Below are 17,074 nucleotides of genomic sequence, written 5' to 3'. Positions count from 1 at the left end.
TCAGCGAGACCCCAAGTTTGGAGACTTGAAGTAGGGTTGAGTGCCTGAGATAAAAATGCTCAGTCACATGCTGGATGAACACAGAGTGCAGACAGAAACCAGGGAGACAAGAATGATTGACTCCTTTTTCCTGAGGGCACACTGAAAAGCCAAGTGTGTGAGCCTTCAGCTCTGGGACTCCATCTGAGATGGGGTTGCTATCATTTTTTACCCCATCAGCTCCAGAGCTGCTTTCACTGAACCTGGCCCACTGGCAAGGCGGGGGGGGTGCAATTACATCTGGGCAAAGACACCCAAGAATCAGTGCAACAGGCACATTCCCCAGAAGACCAGCAGGAACATCCAGCTAAGACCAAGTTTATGGATCACACAGAACTGCAAAAATAGGGGAAGATAATATATAGAATTCATATTTTTTTCTCAGGATTTTTTAGTCTTTCAATTAAAAATATTTTTTTCCTTTTTAACTAGTTTCTTATTTTTACAACTCTTTTTAAAAAATATTTTATTTATTTATTTGACAGAGAGAAAGACAGTGAGAGAGGGAATATAAGCAGGGAAGGTCTAAGCAGGGAGCCTGATGTGGGGCTCGATCCCAGGATGCTGGGATCATGACCTGAGCCAAAGGCAGACACTTAATGACTGAGCCACCGAGGCACCCCTTAACAACTCTTTTTTTAATTTTCATTTTTATATTTACATTTTATATACACATATTTTTAAATTTTTGGCTTCCTTTCATTGTATTTGATTTTATTTTTGTATATATATAAGTTTTTCTTTCTTTACAATTTTGGGATCTAATTTCTTCTAATAAACAGAGCAAAATACACCCAGGATCTAGTGTATTGCTCTGTTCTGTTCACTTGTTTGATTATATTCTCTCTTTTTTCTTTCTTTTTTTTTTTCTTTTCCCCAGTTTCTGATCTTTTCTGATTTGTTTAGTGTAAACTTGACGGGGGTTGTTGTTGCTATTTTTGCATTTTGTTCTCTTGTTCATGTATTCTTCTCTGGACAGAAGACAAGATGAACAAACTCACCCAAAAAAAGAGAATAAGAGGCAGGACTAACTGCCAGGGACCTAGTCACTATGAACATAAGTAATATGTCAGAACTAGAATTCATAATAACGATTATAAAGATATTAGCTGAGCTTGAAAAAAGCATGAAGACACTAGAGAATCCCTTTCTGAAGAAATAAAAGAGCTAAAATCTAGTCAGATCAAAATAAAAAAGGCTATTAATGAGGTGCAATAAAAATGGAGGCTCTAAGAAAAACAAAAACAAAGGAGGGTTAAAAACTTCCATTAAAAAAAAAATGGAGGCTCTAACTGCTAACATAAATGAGGCAGAAGAGAGAATCAATGACTTCGAAGACAAGATGATGGAGAATAAATAAACCAAGAAACAGAGATAAACAACTACTGGATCAAGGGGAAATATTTGAGAGATAAGTGATACCATAAAGGGAAAAAATATTGGAATAATTGGGGTCCCAGAGGAAGAGGAAAGAGAGGGGCAAAAGGTATATTTGAGCAAATTATAGATGTAGACTTCCCTAATCTGGGGAGGGAAACAGGCATTCAAGTCTAGGAAACAGAAAACCCCTCCCCAAATCAATAAAAATAGGTCAACACGTAGACATATAATAGCAAAGCTTGCAAATTTCAAAGACAAAGAGAAAATTCTGAAATCAGGTCCTTAACCTACAGAGGTAGAAACAAGGCTGGCAGCACACCTCTCCACAGAGACCTGGCAGGCCAGAAGGAACTGGCTTGATATATTCAGGGTGCTAAATGAGAAAAATATGCAGCCAAGAATACTTAATCCAGCAAGGCTGTCATTCAGAATAGGAGAGATAAAGAGCTTCCAGGATAAAGAGAAACTAAAAGAATTTGTGATCACTAAACCCTCCTTTAAGCACTCTCTCCTCCCTCTCTCTCTGCCCCCCTTAAACAAACAAAAAACTACTAAGATAATGTCTCCCTAAACAACTTCCTAGTTGTTCGTCACAAAACCCTTATCCAAGAGATGGCCCTAGTTCCATCTTTTACTTTAAAAATCACTGTTTCAGGGGCGCCTGAGTGGCTCAGTGGGTTAAGCCGCTGCCTTCGGCTCAGGTCATGATCTCAGGGTCCTGGGATCGAGTCCTGCATCAGGCTCTCTGCTCAGCAGGCAGCCTGCTTCCTCCTCTCTCTCTCTCTGCCTGCCTCTCTGCCTACTTGTGATCTATCTCTGTCAAATAAATAAATAAAATCTTTAAAAAAAAATGACTGTTTCAGGTATATGCAATTTAAATCTTTGATGGGTAGCAGTGTGGTGGGTATCCAAGTATCTCTTGGGGATCCAGGTATCAATCAAGGGATGTGACCAATGGTGAAATAGTTTATTCTGACGTCTTGCATACTTGAAATTCTTTGTTCCAATGTGAGGCAAGCCCATGTCAGACATGTTGAAAATTGAAATAATTGTTTTAGTTTCAGGGATGCCACTGAGCATATGGAAAGAGTCATTGCAATATTATCTAATTCCCAGTGACCGAATTACAACTTGAGGAAATAGGACTCCATTCACAGGAGATATTATAATAATCAAAGATAGGTAATTCTCCAATTTTAAGTCTGGGTTTTAGGGTCATCATGAGATCACAGAAGTTAACTCATTTTCTTTGGGAAATTGGCACTTAGGCCTCTACCTTATCACCCTGTAATTGTATGTCCTTTACAAAGTTTCCTCTTTCTGTAATATCTTCAACTCTTCTTTCTTCACCCTCCTCCTTCTCCTTGCCTTCCAGAGGTAGGTCAATCTGAAATACATTGTAACTTTCTCAATTAAGAATCCTGTCAAACCTCATGAAAGTTGATCACCATGCTGGAAATTATGCCATGCAACTGTGCTGAAAACTGGGTATTTCAATTTTGCTCCAGCGGTGAACCGTGGAATTTGTACTTCCCCCAACAACTCCAATGTTACCGGCTCAAAATAGATGATCACCTTCGTAGCCTCCATCCATACAGTGCTGCATTTACATTTAGGAAGCTATTATGTTTTTGAAGAGAGCAATGTCGAATTCACTAAACTTGTTTTAAAAAGATAGTTGAAAATAACATTCTTATCGATATTCCTGATGAACATTTTCAGACATTTTCTAGGTCCTTTTGCATTGTGGTTCTAAACTGTTTCTTTCTTAAAAGCATTATTTTGTATAAGTATATTTTCTGAATGCCATCTCTAAAAAGCAGAGTGAATTAGTTTTATAAAACTTGTCTGGTTAAAAACATTTCATATTTATTCTCTTTAGGTTATGCTTTCCTTAATGAATTTTTTTTTCCTTTAGATTTAATAATGCTTCCAAGGGTATTTATTATCCAGCCTGGGACTATTGGGGGACTATAAAAATTGGTATAAAACTGTGTTACTGTAATTAGAATGACACTTGTGGTAAGGAATGAGAAGAAAACATTTGAGAAAGCATTATTTTAATGTGGTTAATAGAATCAAACAAGAAGATCACAGCATGGGTTTTTTTAGGCTTCCTAAATGGCTACAAATATTCTCATAAGTGATATGGTAGTTGAGAATCTTACACACTTAGAAGCTTATCAAATATGTTGCTTACAATTCTTCTCCTAAAATGTATGTAAATTATAGTAACTGGTTCCCATCTAACCAAGTGGAATCCTAGTCATTTGTGAACACTCTTCATTATCACAAACTCACCAGAAAAGGAAGAAAAAAAAAAGTGAATTCACTGCACATTCAGGCTGCTGCATGTAAGAGTAGTAGTTATGGGCAAGGAATTCAGTTTTATACACACTCAGGTTTTACTAACTTGGACTCGGTAATATGGTTATCAGTATGTAAGTGCACTATCTTTCCATACAAAATCTTTCAGAGTAGCTATTTTTTCTCCCCTCTGTCTCTTTTTTAGCTTGTTATCCTAAAGTAGGGTTAAATCACCTTGTGTTAGACAAAAATTGGATTTCATGTCAGGGATTTTTTTTTGTAATTTTATTTGGGATTAGGAAGATAATGTGAAAAACAAACAAAAACAACCCAGAAATTTGTGTATTTGGAGAAACCAGATCTTTAAATAAAATGGAAACTGTGACATTGTGTGAAATCAACTTGATTAATACTGAATGAAAAGACTAGATACTGCTCAGTAGGGTTTGGCCACTTAGTTTTCAGCCCTTTGAGTAAATAACTGAATTAAATTACTTCATGTGAGTTTTAGTCCAGATGAGAAAAACTTGCTTTTCTATGGGCTATTGACATACTGTACTGATTTAGCACTTGAGATCAAACAAGAAGAGATGATTTTAGTGAACTTATTTTTGGCCTGGGTTATAAGATGCAGATGTACCTAGATTGGATATAGTCTTTTCCTTTGTCTTTTGACACTTGTCCCAGTATGGATGCCCAGTCTCCAAGTGGCTGTTCAGTCTACCAGCTTGGTGGCATGGAGTCCTTTGACGCATGGTCAAATGGTGACACGTGTAATTGACAACACTTCACTGAGGCTACAACTGTTCCTCTGTCTTGATGGTTTGTGCCTAAGGCTGATTTAATTAAGCCTATGTAGTGCCAATTAACAATGCCCAATTAGGTATTCTGTCTGGCTTTCAATTTTTGCCGCTGGAAAGCTCGTAAAGAAAAGCATCTCTTTCTTCTGGATGACAAGCATATGAAAATTGATAATGGCAATGGAATGCTGATTACAGTTTTTAAAGAATTTGAAGTGATCACAATTAAAAATTTGAGTAGACAGCAAAAAGTATTTTTTCTACTTGTTGTCTTCAAAAGGGAATTAAGAAATGTCTTCCAAAAAGACAAATTCCAAATGCCATTTTTTGGTTTAATTGCTGAAAACAATTAGTGATGATAGCTATCATGTTTTGACTTCTTTTAAATGTGCCAGGCATTGAGATAAGCACTTTACGTACTGTATTTCATTTATTACTCACATCATCCTACCACTGGCAATTACTTCGTTATAACCATGTTACAGACAGGCAAAACACTTTTACCTCTCTGAGCCTCATTCTCTTCCTGTCTATGAAGAAAGTGATGGGTAGAGGTTGGAAAGTTTAGGTCTGTTTAACTCCACAGTCCTTGCTCTTACTGCTGTCCTTACATGCTGTGGCCTAACTACAAAATAAATTAGTTCTACTTGGTTTCTTTCCTCGTGTGTTTTCTCATAATAAGTTGTCATCATAGCTAGTTCATTACCCACTTAGACTTGAGCCAGTTTGTAAGACGTGGGTTTGACGGATGTTATAATGGTTCATATCTATGACAGCAGCAAGTGTTGGAGGGCGTCAAGGGCATCAACAAAGGTGCTCTCAGCAAAGGAAACAGTTAGCAAAATCAAAAGACAACTGACAGAATGGGAGAAGATATTTGCAAACGACATATCAGATAAAGGACTAGTGTCCAAAATATATAAAGAACTTAGCGAACTCAACACCCAAAGAACAAATAATCCAATCAAGAACTGGGCAGAGGACATGAACAGACATTTCTGCAAAGAAGACATCCAGATGGCCAACAGACACATGAAAAAGTGCTCCATATCACTCGGCATCAGGGAAATACAAATCAAAACCACAATGGGATATCACCTCACACCAGTCAGAATGGCTAAAATCAACAAGTCAGGTAATGACAGATGCTGGCGAGGATGCGGAGAAAGGGGAACTGTTGGTGGGAATGCAAGCTGGTGCAACCACTCTGGAAAACAGCATGGAAGTTCCTCAAAATATTGAAAATAGAACTGCCCTATGACCCAGCAATTGCACTACTGGGTATTTACCCTAAAGATACAAACGTAGGGATCCAAAGGGGCACGTGCACCCGAATGTTTATAGCAGCAATGTCCACAATAGCCAAATTATGGAAAGAACCTAGATGTCCATCAACAGATGAATGGATCAAGAAGATGTGGTATATATACACAATGGAATACTACGCAACCATCAAAAGAAATGAAATCTTGCCATTTGCGACAACATGGATGGAACTAGAGCATATCATGCTTAGCGAAATAATTCAAGCAGAGAAAGACAACTATCATATGATCTCCCTGATATGAGGAAGTGGTGATGCAGCATGGGGGCTTAAGTGGGTAGGAGAAGAATAAATGAAACAAGATGGGATTGGGAGGGAGCCAAACCATAAGTGACTCTTAATCTCACAAAACAAACTGAGGGTTGCTGGGGGGAGGGGGGTTGGGAGAAGTGGGGTGGGGTTATGGACATTGGGGAGGATATGTGCTTTGGTGAGTGCTGTGAAGTATGTAAACCTGGCGATTCACAGACCTGTACCCCTGGGGATAAAGATATATGTTTATAAAAAAACAAAAACAAAAACAAAACCAAAACCAAAGGTGCTCTGCTTGCTTCTGAGAGAAAGTGTGCCCTAGTTTCCTGAGTGTAAGCAAATATAGGAGAAAGGAAGACCAACCAATAAAGACAGTGAATCCTAATAATCTGACTACATCATCTGGAGTGGCTGTCATACCCAGTGCTGTCATAATGCCAGATCTTTCTGTAGCTCCCTGTTGCCTTCATGATAAAACCCTCTGTGGCTCCTTCTCTGGGAACCTTTGCCTGCTTGCCTTGAGTAACAAGAACCATAACAGAAATAGCTAAAATGGCCAACACTCATGGAGGAGTCCTCACCTCACGTGAATGGTGGCAGACACAGAAAACTTATTATTAATATTATTACTTATCCATATCTGCCCAAGTGGCAATGATCCCTTTGATTCTTTATAATATAGTAAAGTAATAAAATGAGCTAACTGTGGCAGTAGTCTTTCACTAATCATAAGAGTTTTCAGGCTCTTGAGATAAAGTATTCACATGTATGATTTAATTCTCAGAGAAGTCCCATGGCTTCTTCACAGTGGAGTAAACTGAGTCTCGGAGACATTAAGTAACTTGCCAGTGGTCAACAGTGGGATAAGAGATGGAGGCCTGACGGCAGCCCAGTCTGCAGATTCTGAACCTGCTGTTAAACCAGAAAACTCATATGACCTTATAGAAGATTGACTTAGTTTTCTGCATTTAGATGAAGATGAATGACCGACAGAGAGTACCAGCTGTGACCAGAAGAAATGTACTATTTGTTTCATGAAACCTGTTTGATTTGAAAGCTGCCAGTTTTTTCTCTTATTTTTCTTCTCATGGATGTGTGAGGGGTGGGCAGCTGTCCTATTTGCTGAAGACCTCATTTCTGTCACTGGGCTGCTTCACAAATGTAAGTTTTAAGCCAGGTCCATGAAGATATTTGAGCTTACGAATTGGTTCTCAAAGGTCAAAAGCAGTCACATCTCCCATTCCTTGAGTGTGTCAAGCAGTGAAAATCCCTTGGGCGCCGGAGTGGCTCAGTGGGTTTAAGCCTCTGCCTTCGGCTCAGGTCATGAACCCAGGGTCCTGGGAGTGAGCCCCGCATCAGGCTCTCTGCTCAGTGGGGAGCCTGTTTCCCTCTCTCTCTCTCTGCCTGCCTCTCTGCCTACTTGTGATCTTTGTCTGTCAAATAAATAAAAAAAATCTTAGAAAGAGAGAGAGAGAGAGAGAGAGAGAGAGAGAAAGGAAGGAAGGAAGGAAGGAAGGAAGGAAGGAAGGAAGGAAGGAAGGAAAATCCCACCTAGGATGTGGGATGTTTTGTTACCCTGCCAACCTTCAGAAATATTACTTGCTTTCAATTTTAATCCATTTCTTCCTCACTTATCCAGTCCCATCAATATCTAGAACATCCACTCAGAAATCTGTTGGTTTCTAAGAATACAGTTATTAATTACTCCCTTTGCATCTTGTCTTAAACCTCTCCCCCATGTACTCCAGCCTTCCCTTTGACATCTCAGCCGGCTGACAGGTAGTTAGCTTTTCTGACTGGCAGATTAGTGCCTCTGTCACATGGGAGTGTCATTGCACAGTAAAATTAATACCTCTGGCCTGGATTTATTTAGCATCTTCTGACACTCAAAAGATCAAGGGAACCCATGCCTTGTTTTCTCTTGGGATGGTTGAGTATTAGATTAAACTGGTAGGAAATATTTTAATGTCCTCGATAAAGACTTTGTATTTGGGTGCCCTGTTGTTTTTTTGAAGTTCCTTATGCCTTTATTTTCAAAGTTAGTTTAAGTGAGCTTTTACCATTTTTGGAAGGTATATGCACTTCCACATTGCTTGTTGCTGGAAAAATAAATAAATAAATAGATAGATAGATAGATCGATAAATTTATTTGTAAGTAAAATCCACTACAAACTCTGGGGTTTCTTTTTCAGATGCAAAAGAATTTGTTTTAAAAGCCCAGATCTTAGCTGGAGGAAGAGGAAAAGGTGTCTTCAGTAGCGGTTTGAAAGGAGGCGTTCACTTAACAAAAGAGTAAGTCTGGACATTTTAATTCTGTGTCTTTGGGCTAAGCAGTTATGGGAGATTTTGCTCATGACTGAAGGAAGCAGTCCTTGAGAAAGATGTTTGGAATGGGGTTGGGAGCAAAAGGTAGCGAAAAAGGAAATGAATTAAAGGTAAGAGTGTTCTGTGGTGCCCAAGTGTTCTTTATCTCACAAAAGGATTTTTTCTCTACTAATTGGTGAAAACTCAACACTCCTTCTGTTGTAGACAGTCAGTGATTCACCATAAATGTTGAAAACAACAACATAAATGTGGCCTCCATAGTGTCTCTTCCCTATTCTAGAACCCGCAGTAGCTCCCCAGTACCAATGGCTTCAGTTGTCCCTCCTGTATGATAGTCCAAGCCTTCGGGTATCAGGGCCCAGCACTGCTCACTTTCCCTTTCCTTTCTGTCACTTACCTTTTCATTATCTACTTTGAATCTCACCCTCTCTCTTGTGCCCCTCAGTGGCCAAGACTTCTCACACTGCCCAAGTCAGGTCTTTGTTATTGACCTCATATCTGAATCTGTGATGCATTTCAGCAGTGTCTTTCTACTATGAAAGTAACTTATTTTGGGGAGAGAGAATAGCAGAGGGAAGCAAGAATCTCCCTCCCCTCCCCTCCCCTTCCTTCCCTTCCTTTCTCTTTCCCCTCCCCCCCCCATAGGTATTTTGTTCTCAGTGAGCCTCCGGTACAGGGCTAGGCACCTAGTACATGAGCAGAAAGCCCTACGGACTCGAAGAGTGTGGAGCTGGACATGAGGACATGGCATGCAGTCTGCTCTAAAGTAATTTTCAGCATAGACATTGATATTTTTTCCTTTCTCTCTCTCTCTCTCAGCCCTCAAGTTGTGGGACAGCTGGCTAAACAGATGATTGGGTATAATCTAGCAACAAAACAAACTCCAAAAGAAGGTGTGAAAGTTAACAAGGTAATGCGAATGCTGTGGGTCATTTTCTATGTATGTTGTTAGAAAAGAAGAAGAGAAAATCCTATTTCAGTTTTGACAACCTGATGAAGCACTACACTTTGGTGATACACCATTATATTTTTTAAACCTCCTCTGATCTGTTTAGGTTGTGGTATGACTTTGAGGAGAAACGTAAGGGTTCTGTAATAGTACAAGTGTTTATTATCATTAGCATTTACTAAAAGTAGGTGTGGGTGAATGATGGAATCGATGGCTTTCCCTTCCAGAACACAGGCCCAGGTTGTTTAAAGCTGAACGGGCTTTGAGTGACAGCTCTTACTCCTCAGTGTGGACATTCTCTGCTCCTCCATAACCCCACCCTCATCCTACGAATCAGAGTTACCTGCTGTGATTGGTTTTCTAAGTGTCGCTTTACCTTACTTTGAGATTAATACCACTGAAATCCACTATTCTCACTGCACGTACGGTGGGTGAGTGGTCTACTGGGGTTCCCAAGTGTCTCTAGGGGGCACCTCATGCGCATACGCACACACGCAGAAAATAAAACCCCAAATCAAGTGGCCCGCCTCAGTCATAAAATCGTGGGTGCAGAGCCAAGGCCAGAACCTGACTCTCTTCCTGTCAGCCTGTCCACCTTACACACCCTCCTGGTACACAGAGACACCACTGCTGGCTACTTGATTTGTAGGACTCAGTTCAAAAACATATAGGGGCCTTTGTTCAAATTTCAAGTCCGCTCCAGCAAAACATTATGCCAAAAGACCAGGATGGGAACCCTTCTGAGCATTGGCTCCTGTGTGATGACAAGATTCCACACCCCAGTCCTGGCAGGCACGGATGGTTAGAAGACGCTGTCATAACAGTGAATGGGGACCCAGGCTTTCAGGGATTCTCTCTCTGCTGTGTGGACACAGCATCACCGATGATGGTTTCCACCATCAGTGTGCCTGCTTGGGGAACCTGAGGGAGTGTGTTCTGTTCTCAATTTCTCAGAGTGAAAAGGGGAGAAAATTTTCAAGATGACCAAAAAAACAAAAAATTGCTGGTTGGTTCTTAGTGTACCATGGTGGGGGTCTCTTGGGTCTCCCTTGGTCTGAAAGAGGGAGATGGAAATCCTGGTGGTCATTAGCTCCTTCATTCTGAGAACTTAAAGCTTTTATAAATGTCAAGAGAGCATACTAAGGAGAAACGGGTTGTGGTGATTTCCCTTTCCCACTTCTTCTCAGATGTAAGAACTGTTTTAAAACTCAAAGTGTTTTGTTTTGACTTTTGTTTGGCCCAACACAGTGCTTTTATTTGCCTTTTAAATCTGATTATGAGTCTTTACCTGTGTTAACTTCTTCAAAATTTGTCCACAGAGGACATGATTAGTGTTTTTGTTTGTAGGATTTCGTTGTTTTATATGGCTATATGAGTTTTTAGGTTAGAGTTTGTGGTACTTTTTTAAAACATATAAAAATACCTAAAGCAGATTCACCCTGTATGGTAATGCATAAAATTAGTTTGGAGGTAGGTTTCTGAAAGGCTGGTGATAAGTGTATGCTTGTACATTGAGTCATTGCCAGGAAACGTCTATAATGTGTTGTTTTTTTAAGTAGTGTATTGTGTTTTCCTCCAATTGTAAAAGTAATTTAAACATGTAAAAAAAAATTCCTATCTTACAGAAATAGAAAAATTTGAAAACAGAAATTCTTTGGCTTCTCACCCCCCTGAAATAATGGCATATATCAGGTCTGTCCTTATTCTGTGTAGTTTATGTTACTACATTCCTATTATGTTACTACTATTCCTACACAATAACATTGTGTACAACTTTAAGGAACATGGATTTTTTTTTCATTTATGAAATCTTGGACAGTAGATAGAAGTCACCCCATTATAGAACTTTAGATTTCTAAGATTGTTTGAGAAGTTGTATAAACACATACATACATTGTACACTTTGGATATTTTTTTCTGAGTCTGTGCCAATACACTTCTCTTGTGTTCCCTTGGGTAACAATATGGGAGGTGAGACTCTTCTACTCACCACGTTCTTCATGATTCAGTTCCAGCAAAGGTTACTACTGTACAGCGAGATAAGTGGGAGAACCGAGTATATTTTTAATCTTTTCTAATCACAGTTCTGTTACAGATAATTTGTGTGCTAACACTCATCCACAGATCACAGTTTCAATAGCATGAGACGAAAAACAAAACCCAACCAACCTGGTTCAGTGGTCCAGTAGTTCCCCAAAGCTTCCCATCCTGGAGGACTCCACAAAAAGGTTGTGTTGATGATATTTGTGTCAGTCACAGATGAAGTCACATTTCTGAAATATAATCAGCTCAGGTCCTCGTGGGATGAGTGTTCATGGAATCCATTTAGATTCTCTCTGCAACAATGCCTAATATATTCTGACTTCCTGGGCCATATGGAGGGCATGGTAATGTCAAAAATCTGATCTCAAAATACTGTATCTTGAATTATCCACTGATAATCATCATTTTCCCCGGACTGTTTTCTTAAAGAGTCATACATTATTTCTACCAAGCAGAAGACTTCGGAGACAGCAGCTGGTCTTCACAAATAGAAATTTGATGGAATGCAGAGCACATCTGTCAACATTTAGAAGATTAAGAGTAGGACTCTTGAATGACATCCTGAAAAGTTACAGTGTTGTGTTGCTTCTCAGAATAACTACTGAAAATCATTAAATTTCCTTCTCTAGACTAACTCTTATTAGAAAGTGAACAGAAAACAGCATGCTTCTGTGAAAATCCCAACACCGTGTGCCAAGAAGTATTTCTTACATAGTCATGAGTTACCATTTATGATAAAAGAATCAATATGAAGCCTCCTATATTTTATTTTTAACTGGTGATGTGTTTGAAAAGAATTTCTGTATTCATTACTTCATAGCTTTTTAGACCATCATATATTTATCCCATTACATGTGTCTTAAAAATTAGTGGTTTGATGGCATCTGGGTAGTTAATATGTATGCTGTTTAATCTGTGACTTTTTTGGTGAAATCTTTTACTGAACTACTTTCAGGAAAAGCAATGAAAGTGCTTGTATTATTTTCACTACTAGTAGTGATTAGTTATGAATATTCTTTTTTTTTAAATGATCAAAGACGTCTTTTACCAGCTTTTTTTGGAGTGTCAGCTGGTACAGCCTCTCTCTCTCTCTCAGGCAGTTTGGTAGTACTTATCAAAATTGCAAATATGAAGAGTCTTCTGGATACCTTATCTACAGGGATACTAGAACACATAAGCAAAGGTATATATATATAAATAAACACTGAAGTAGGCTTTTAGAGATACGAAGTCCACATACGTGACTGTCAGTTGGGACATAATTAAATAAATATTGGCATATAAGTACCATCTAGTCACAAAAAAGACAGAGGACCTTGGAGAGATCTCCAACTTGTAGCACTAAGATTAAGAACAAGAGAGGGGCACCTAGGTGGCTCAGTGGGCTAAGCCTTTGCCTTCAGCTCAGGTCATGGTATCAGGATCCTGGGATCGAGCCCTACATCAGGCTCTCTGCTCATCAGGGAGCCTGCTTCCCCCTCTCTCTCTGCCTGCCTCTCTGCCTACTTGTGATCTCTCTCTATGTCAAATAAAAAAAAACCTAAAAAAAAAAAACAAAAAAAAAAAAAAGAGAAAAGAGGCATTCACATATGTATAATGTGCTTCCATGTGTAGGATGTCTCCACTACTGTAATGCTTGTAGATGAATGGGAAAGAGATACAAAGTTTACAGTGGTTTTTCCTGGTAGGCCTGCCACACAGTTGCTGAGGCTGTGCTGAGCAAAAGGACAGAGGGCCGAGGCAGTGAGCACAGAATGCAATCCTTCCATCCCCTTGCCTCTTGCCCAGGCATGGTCCTGACATGCACAGGATCATGGCCTCCCAGAGAAAGTTGCTACTTTTTCTGATGATCACATAAGTTCCATATAGGCTCCTGATCACCCTCTCTCCTGATGCTCAAGGGCTGTGTATGTGCAGCCTGGGGGTGCTGTCACTGTCTTGTGTATATACTTTTGGTAGCTTTTGCATTATTTTTGAATAAGCAAATAATGTATTTGTAATTTTAAAGAAAGTGGAAATTGAATTAAAAATACAGTGATCCACGAGATAGAGGTATACAAACATAGGAAGCATCAGACGTACTGTGGAAAGTTGGCAACAAACTTGGTTTTCCACCAGTGCAATCTGAGAAAAACCAGTGTAGTAAAAATCATGTACGTACAGTTAATGTCTCAAATTAAAATAACAACTGCTTCCCCGGAGTTTTTCTTAAGTGTCAGGGTTTCTCAAGGAAGAAAAAGAGAAGATTAGAGTAGGAAGGCTCCTTGAGGCAAACCGAATACCTGTCACTTGAGCAAGTTAGCAGGATCAATTAAGGAGATGCAGATGGGCATTCTGTACCATGAGGGCAGAACTCTCAAATCTCTGGATGCTAGCTCACTGGGTTTAAAGAGCCTGAAAATGAAGCTCTTTGATTTGTATAGCAAGTTTATATAGATTTCCAGGTGGAACTCAGCTCAATGCTGAATTAATTTGACTTTCTCACTAATATGGCAGGTGATGGTTGCTGAAGCCTTGGACATTTCCAGAGAAACCTACCTGGCCATTCTGATGGACCGGTCCTGCAATGGTCCAGTAATAGTGGGCAGCCCTCAGGGGGGCGTTGACATTGAAGAGGTGGCAGCTTCTAATCCAGAACTTATTTTTAAGGTATGTTAAGATTCCTGGCTATACTGTGTTCATTGATTATTGTTGCACAAGCTGTTAAAGGTTTAATGTGCAGTCTGAGGCTGGTAAAGTACATTTGCTTCTGGGATTTACGGCGTGAAGATTTGAATCCTTTTTCTTAACTGAGTGCTTAGTTGAAGTTGGGTAGAATGAAGGTATTCCCTATCCAAGACCCTCTTCTTTACTTTTTCCTTCTCTTCCTTTATTCATCCTTCCTGCTTTTTCTTCCTCCTTCATTTCTTCTATCCACACAGCCCCAAGAATTAACCAGTAGGGGAGGTCTGTGAGTTTTCCATTTTTCTGGGCTAACTCTACCCCACTTCATAGTATGCAGGATCCAGAAATTCTCTCCTAGGAGACTGAATGTGAGCTAGAGACTGCTTCCATGTCTCCCAGTACTGCTGATATAAAACGGAGTCCTTCAAAAGTCCAGATTCTATCAGTTTGTTTCAATCCTTTGAATCTTACCCTTTATTTCTAGCCACAGATCTGGCTGAGGTCAGATCCTAACCAGCCTGCAAGTGTCTCAGTGTTTCTATGCCTCATTTTCTGAATCACTAAAGTGGAAGTGGGGGTAATTTCCACCCCATAGACTTGTGAGGAAGAATGAGGTTAATGTATAAAAAGTGCTTCTCAACCTACCTCATTTGTAAGAAGAAGCATCTATGGTCTTAAAAATTTTAATTGTTTTTTTTAAATTCTGAGTTCTTAATATCAAAAAAATCATGTTAGAAATTTTTACCAGAAAAAAAAGAAAAAGAAATTTTTAGCAGAAGGATTCTTTATTTCTTTTAGAAAATGATTTCGTTTCCTTTCAAAAAGTGAGAATTTTATTTCCTGAACCTCTTTGTTTAGATCAGGTACTGATATTCTGGTGACTGGTGTTAGAATGTTTTTCACCAGTATCATATCTTTAGTTTAACTGCCTTGGAAGTTAAATTGAGACTTTGCATGTTGGCTTACCAATAATGCCTAGCCATTTTCAAAATTAATGTGATTTAAACAAGCCAATCCATTTGGGAAGAGAATACATGAGATAATGTATATGAAGAGCACTTTGTATCTTGGAGAGAATGGCGCTTTGTAGAGCTAAGGTATTATTAATAATTATCATCATCAATAGGCTGTTTAAATCATATGGTAATATTTAACCTACGTATGACAGGCTCTAAACTTAACAGCAATGTTAGGCAGGAAAACCTTACTTTGGAATCTTTCCAAAAAATGTCATAAAAATTAACTGACTAAATATTCGTCAGTGCCATCTGTATAGTAATTAAAAGTGAAAACTGGCATCCGATTGTCTTGTCAGCATGCCACCCTGAAGAATTATATAGTTTTTGGAAAGGCTGTTTTTTAGATGGTCTGCTAATTAAAACATACCCTATAGGCAGCTGCGGTAGCCCTGCTCAGAGATCTTTGGAAAGGTGCCACACTTTAATTACTCATTTTGCAAATAAATACTAAGCATTTTCTTTCAAGGTTGTGAATCTTTTCATTTGCCTGTCTGAATTTTCCTTGTTTGATTCATTTTTACTAGGAGCAAGTTGACATTATGGAAGGGGTAAAGGACAGCCAAGCTCAGCGGATGGCAGAAAATCTAGGCTTCCTTGGGCCTTTGAAAAACCAGGTACCTGAGTATGTGGAGGCCACTGTGAATGACTTGTTTTAGAAAGCATTTTCTACCTTTCTTCCTTTCCTCTGATATCTGTGACTCCCAGGACACAGGATGATTTATTGTTTGACAGCTGTGCCCCTGTTGTTTATGACAAAGAACACTATTTCCCTTGTATGCCAGAACAGGATGCTGCTGAGATGTGTTCCTATGTATGTGGGTATGTGGGCACGGGTGAGTGTTGCACACAGACACGTGCATTTTTGCTCTGTGTGTTAGTCTCACACACTAACTGCGGGGTTAGTGCAGCTTAGGAATTAGACCGGGCCATGGAGGCTTAGACACACGGGCTGTCAAGTCAGGCAGACCTGAGTTTGAATCGAGCACTGCCTCCCAGCATGCGTGACTCTGCCTATCTAAACATTAGTATCATCATCTGTGAGAACGGGGCATATTGTCAGGATTGAGCACGCTGATGTGGGGAAGTGCTTATTCAGTACTCCAGAAAGGTCAGCTGTTGTTGTTACTAATAATACACATTGCTTAACTAATTGCTATTCTTTCATAGCTAATAGGATTTGAGATGAATATTAATGGTCTGAAAGTGATATTTCACTGAAAACAGCTTAAATTATGCCAATTTAATAATTATACCTCTTGGCTTCAAAGACAGAAAAATTGTCCTCGGAGCTGTTGAGTGGAAGAATTTTTCTTGAGGATCACAGTCCTGCATTGCCCTTGGTCCAGCCCACAGAGCCTGATTGTATGTTTACATAAACAAGCTTCTTTGTCTCACAATTAAATCAGAACTTACTGGCTGTTTCTATTTTTATTTATTTATATATATATATATTTTTTGCAAGTAAGACATGTGCTTTTATTATCGTGCATATTTATAAACTTGCTGGTTTGAATAACTGACATTGGTCCTCCCATCATCATATGAATGATGTCATTTTTCTGAATAGATCTGAGTATTTTTCAAATCTGTTTACACTGTTATTTTTCAAACTGTTTACACAGTTTGGCGACCATGGCCATTGCTGCTATGAACATTAGGGTACAGAAGCCCTTCTTTTCACTACATCTGTATCTTTGGGGTAAATACTCAGTAGTGCAATTGCAGGGACATAGGGAAGCTCTATTTTTAATTTGTTAAGGAATCTCCACACTGTTCTCAAATTGGCTGCACCAACTTGCATTCCCATCAACAGTGTAAGAGGGTTCCCCTTTCTCCACATCCTCTCCAACACATGTTGTTTCCTGTCTTGCTAATTTTGGCCATTCTAACTGGTGTAAGGTGATATCTCAATGTGGTTTTAATTTGAATCTCCCTGATGGCTAGTGATGATGAACATTTTTTCATGTGTCTG

The 17,074-nt window shown here is 39.3% G+C and overlaps 1 protein-coding gene across 2 annotated transcripts in view; it reads left to right on the top strand.

Annotated features, from left to right (window-relative positions):
* SUCLG2 (succinate-CoA ligase GDP-forming subunit beta) overlaps positions 1-17,074 on the top strand; it is a 266,471-nt gene that overhangs the window by 126,025 nt on the left and 123,372 nt on the right. For both annotated transcript variants that reach the window (XM_032324636.1, XM_032324626.1), the window contains exons 3-6: positions 8,295-8,394; positions 9,247-9,337; positions 13,916-14,068; positions 15,627-15,716. In XM_032324636.1, the coding sequence (XP_032180527.1) occupies positions 8,295-8,394; positions 9,247-9,337; positions 13,916-14,068; positions 15,627-15,716 (434 nt within the window). The remainder of the gene's footprint in view (positions 1-8,294; positions 8,395-9,246; positions 9,338-13,915; positions 14,069-15,626; positions 15,717-17,074) is intronic.

The sequence above is a fragment of the Mustela erminea genome, chromosome 1 (assembly GCF_009829155.1).
Source record: "Mustela erminea isolate mMusErm1 chromosome 1, mMusErm1.Pri, whole genome shotgun sequence".
Lineage (NCBI taxonomy): Eukaryota > Metazoa > Chordata > Mammalia > Carnivora > Mustelidae > Mustela > Mustela erminea.
This window is presented reverse-complemented; position numbering and strand designations above follow the sequence as displayed.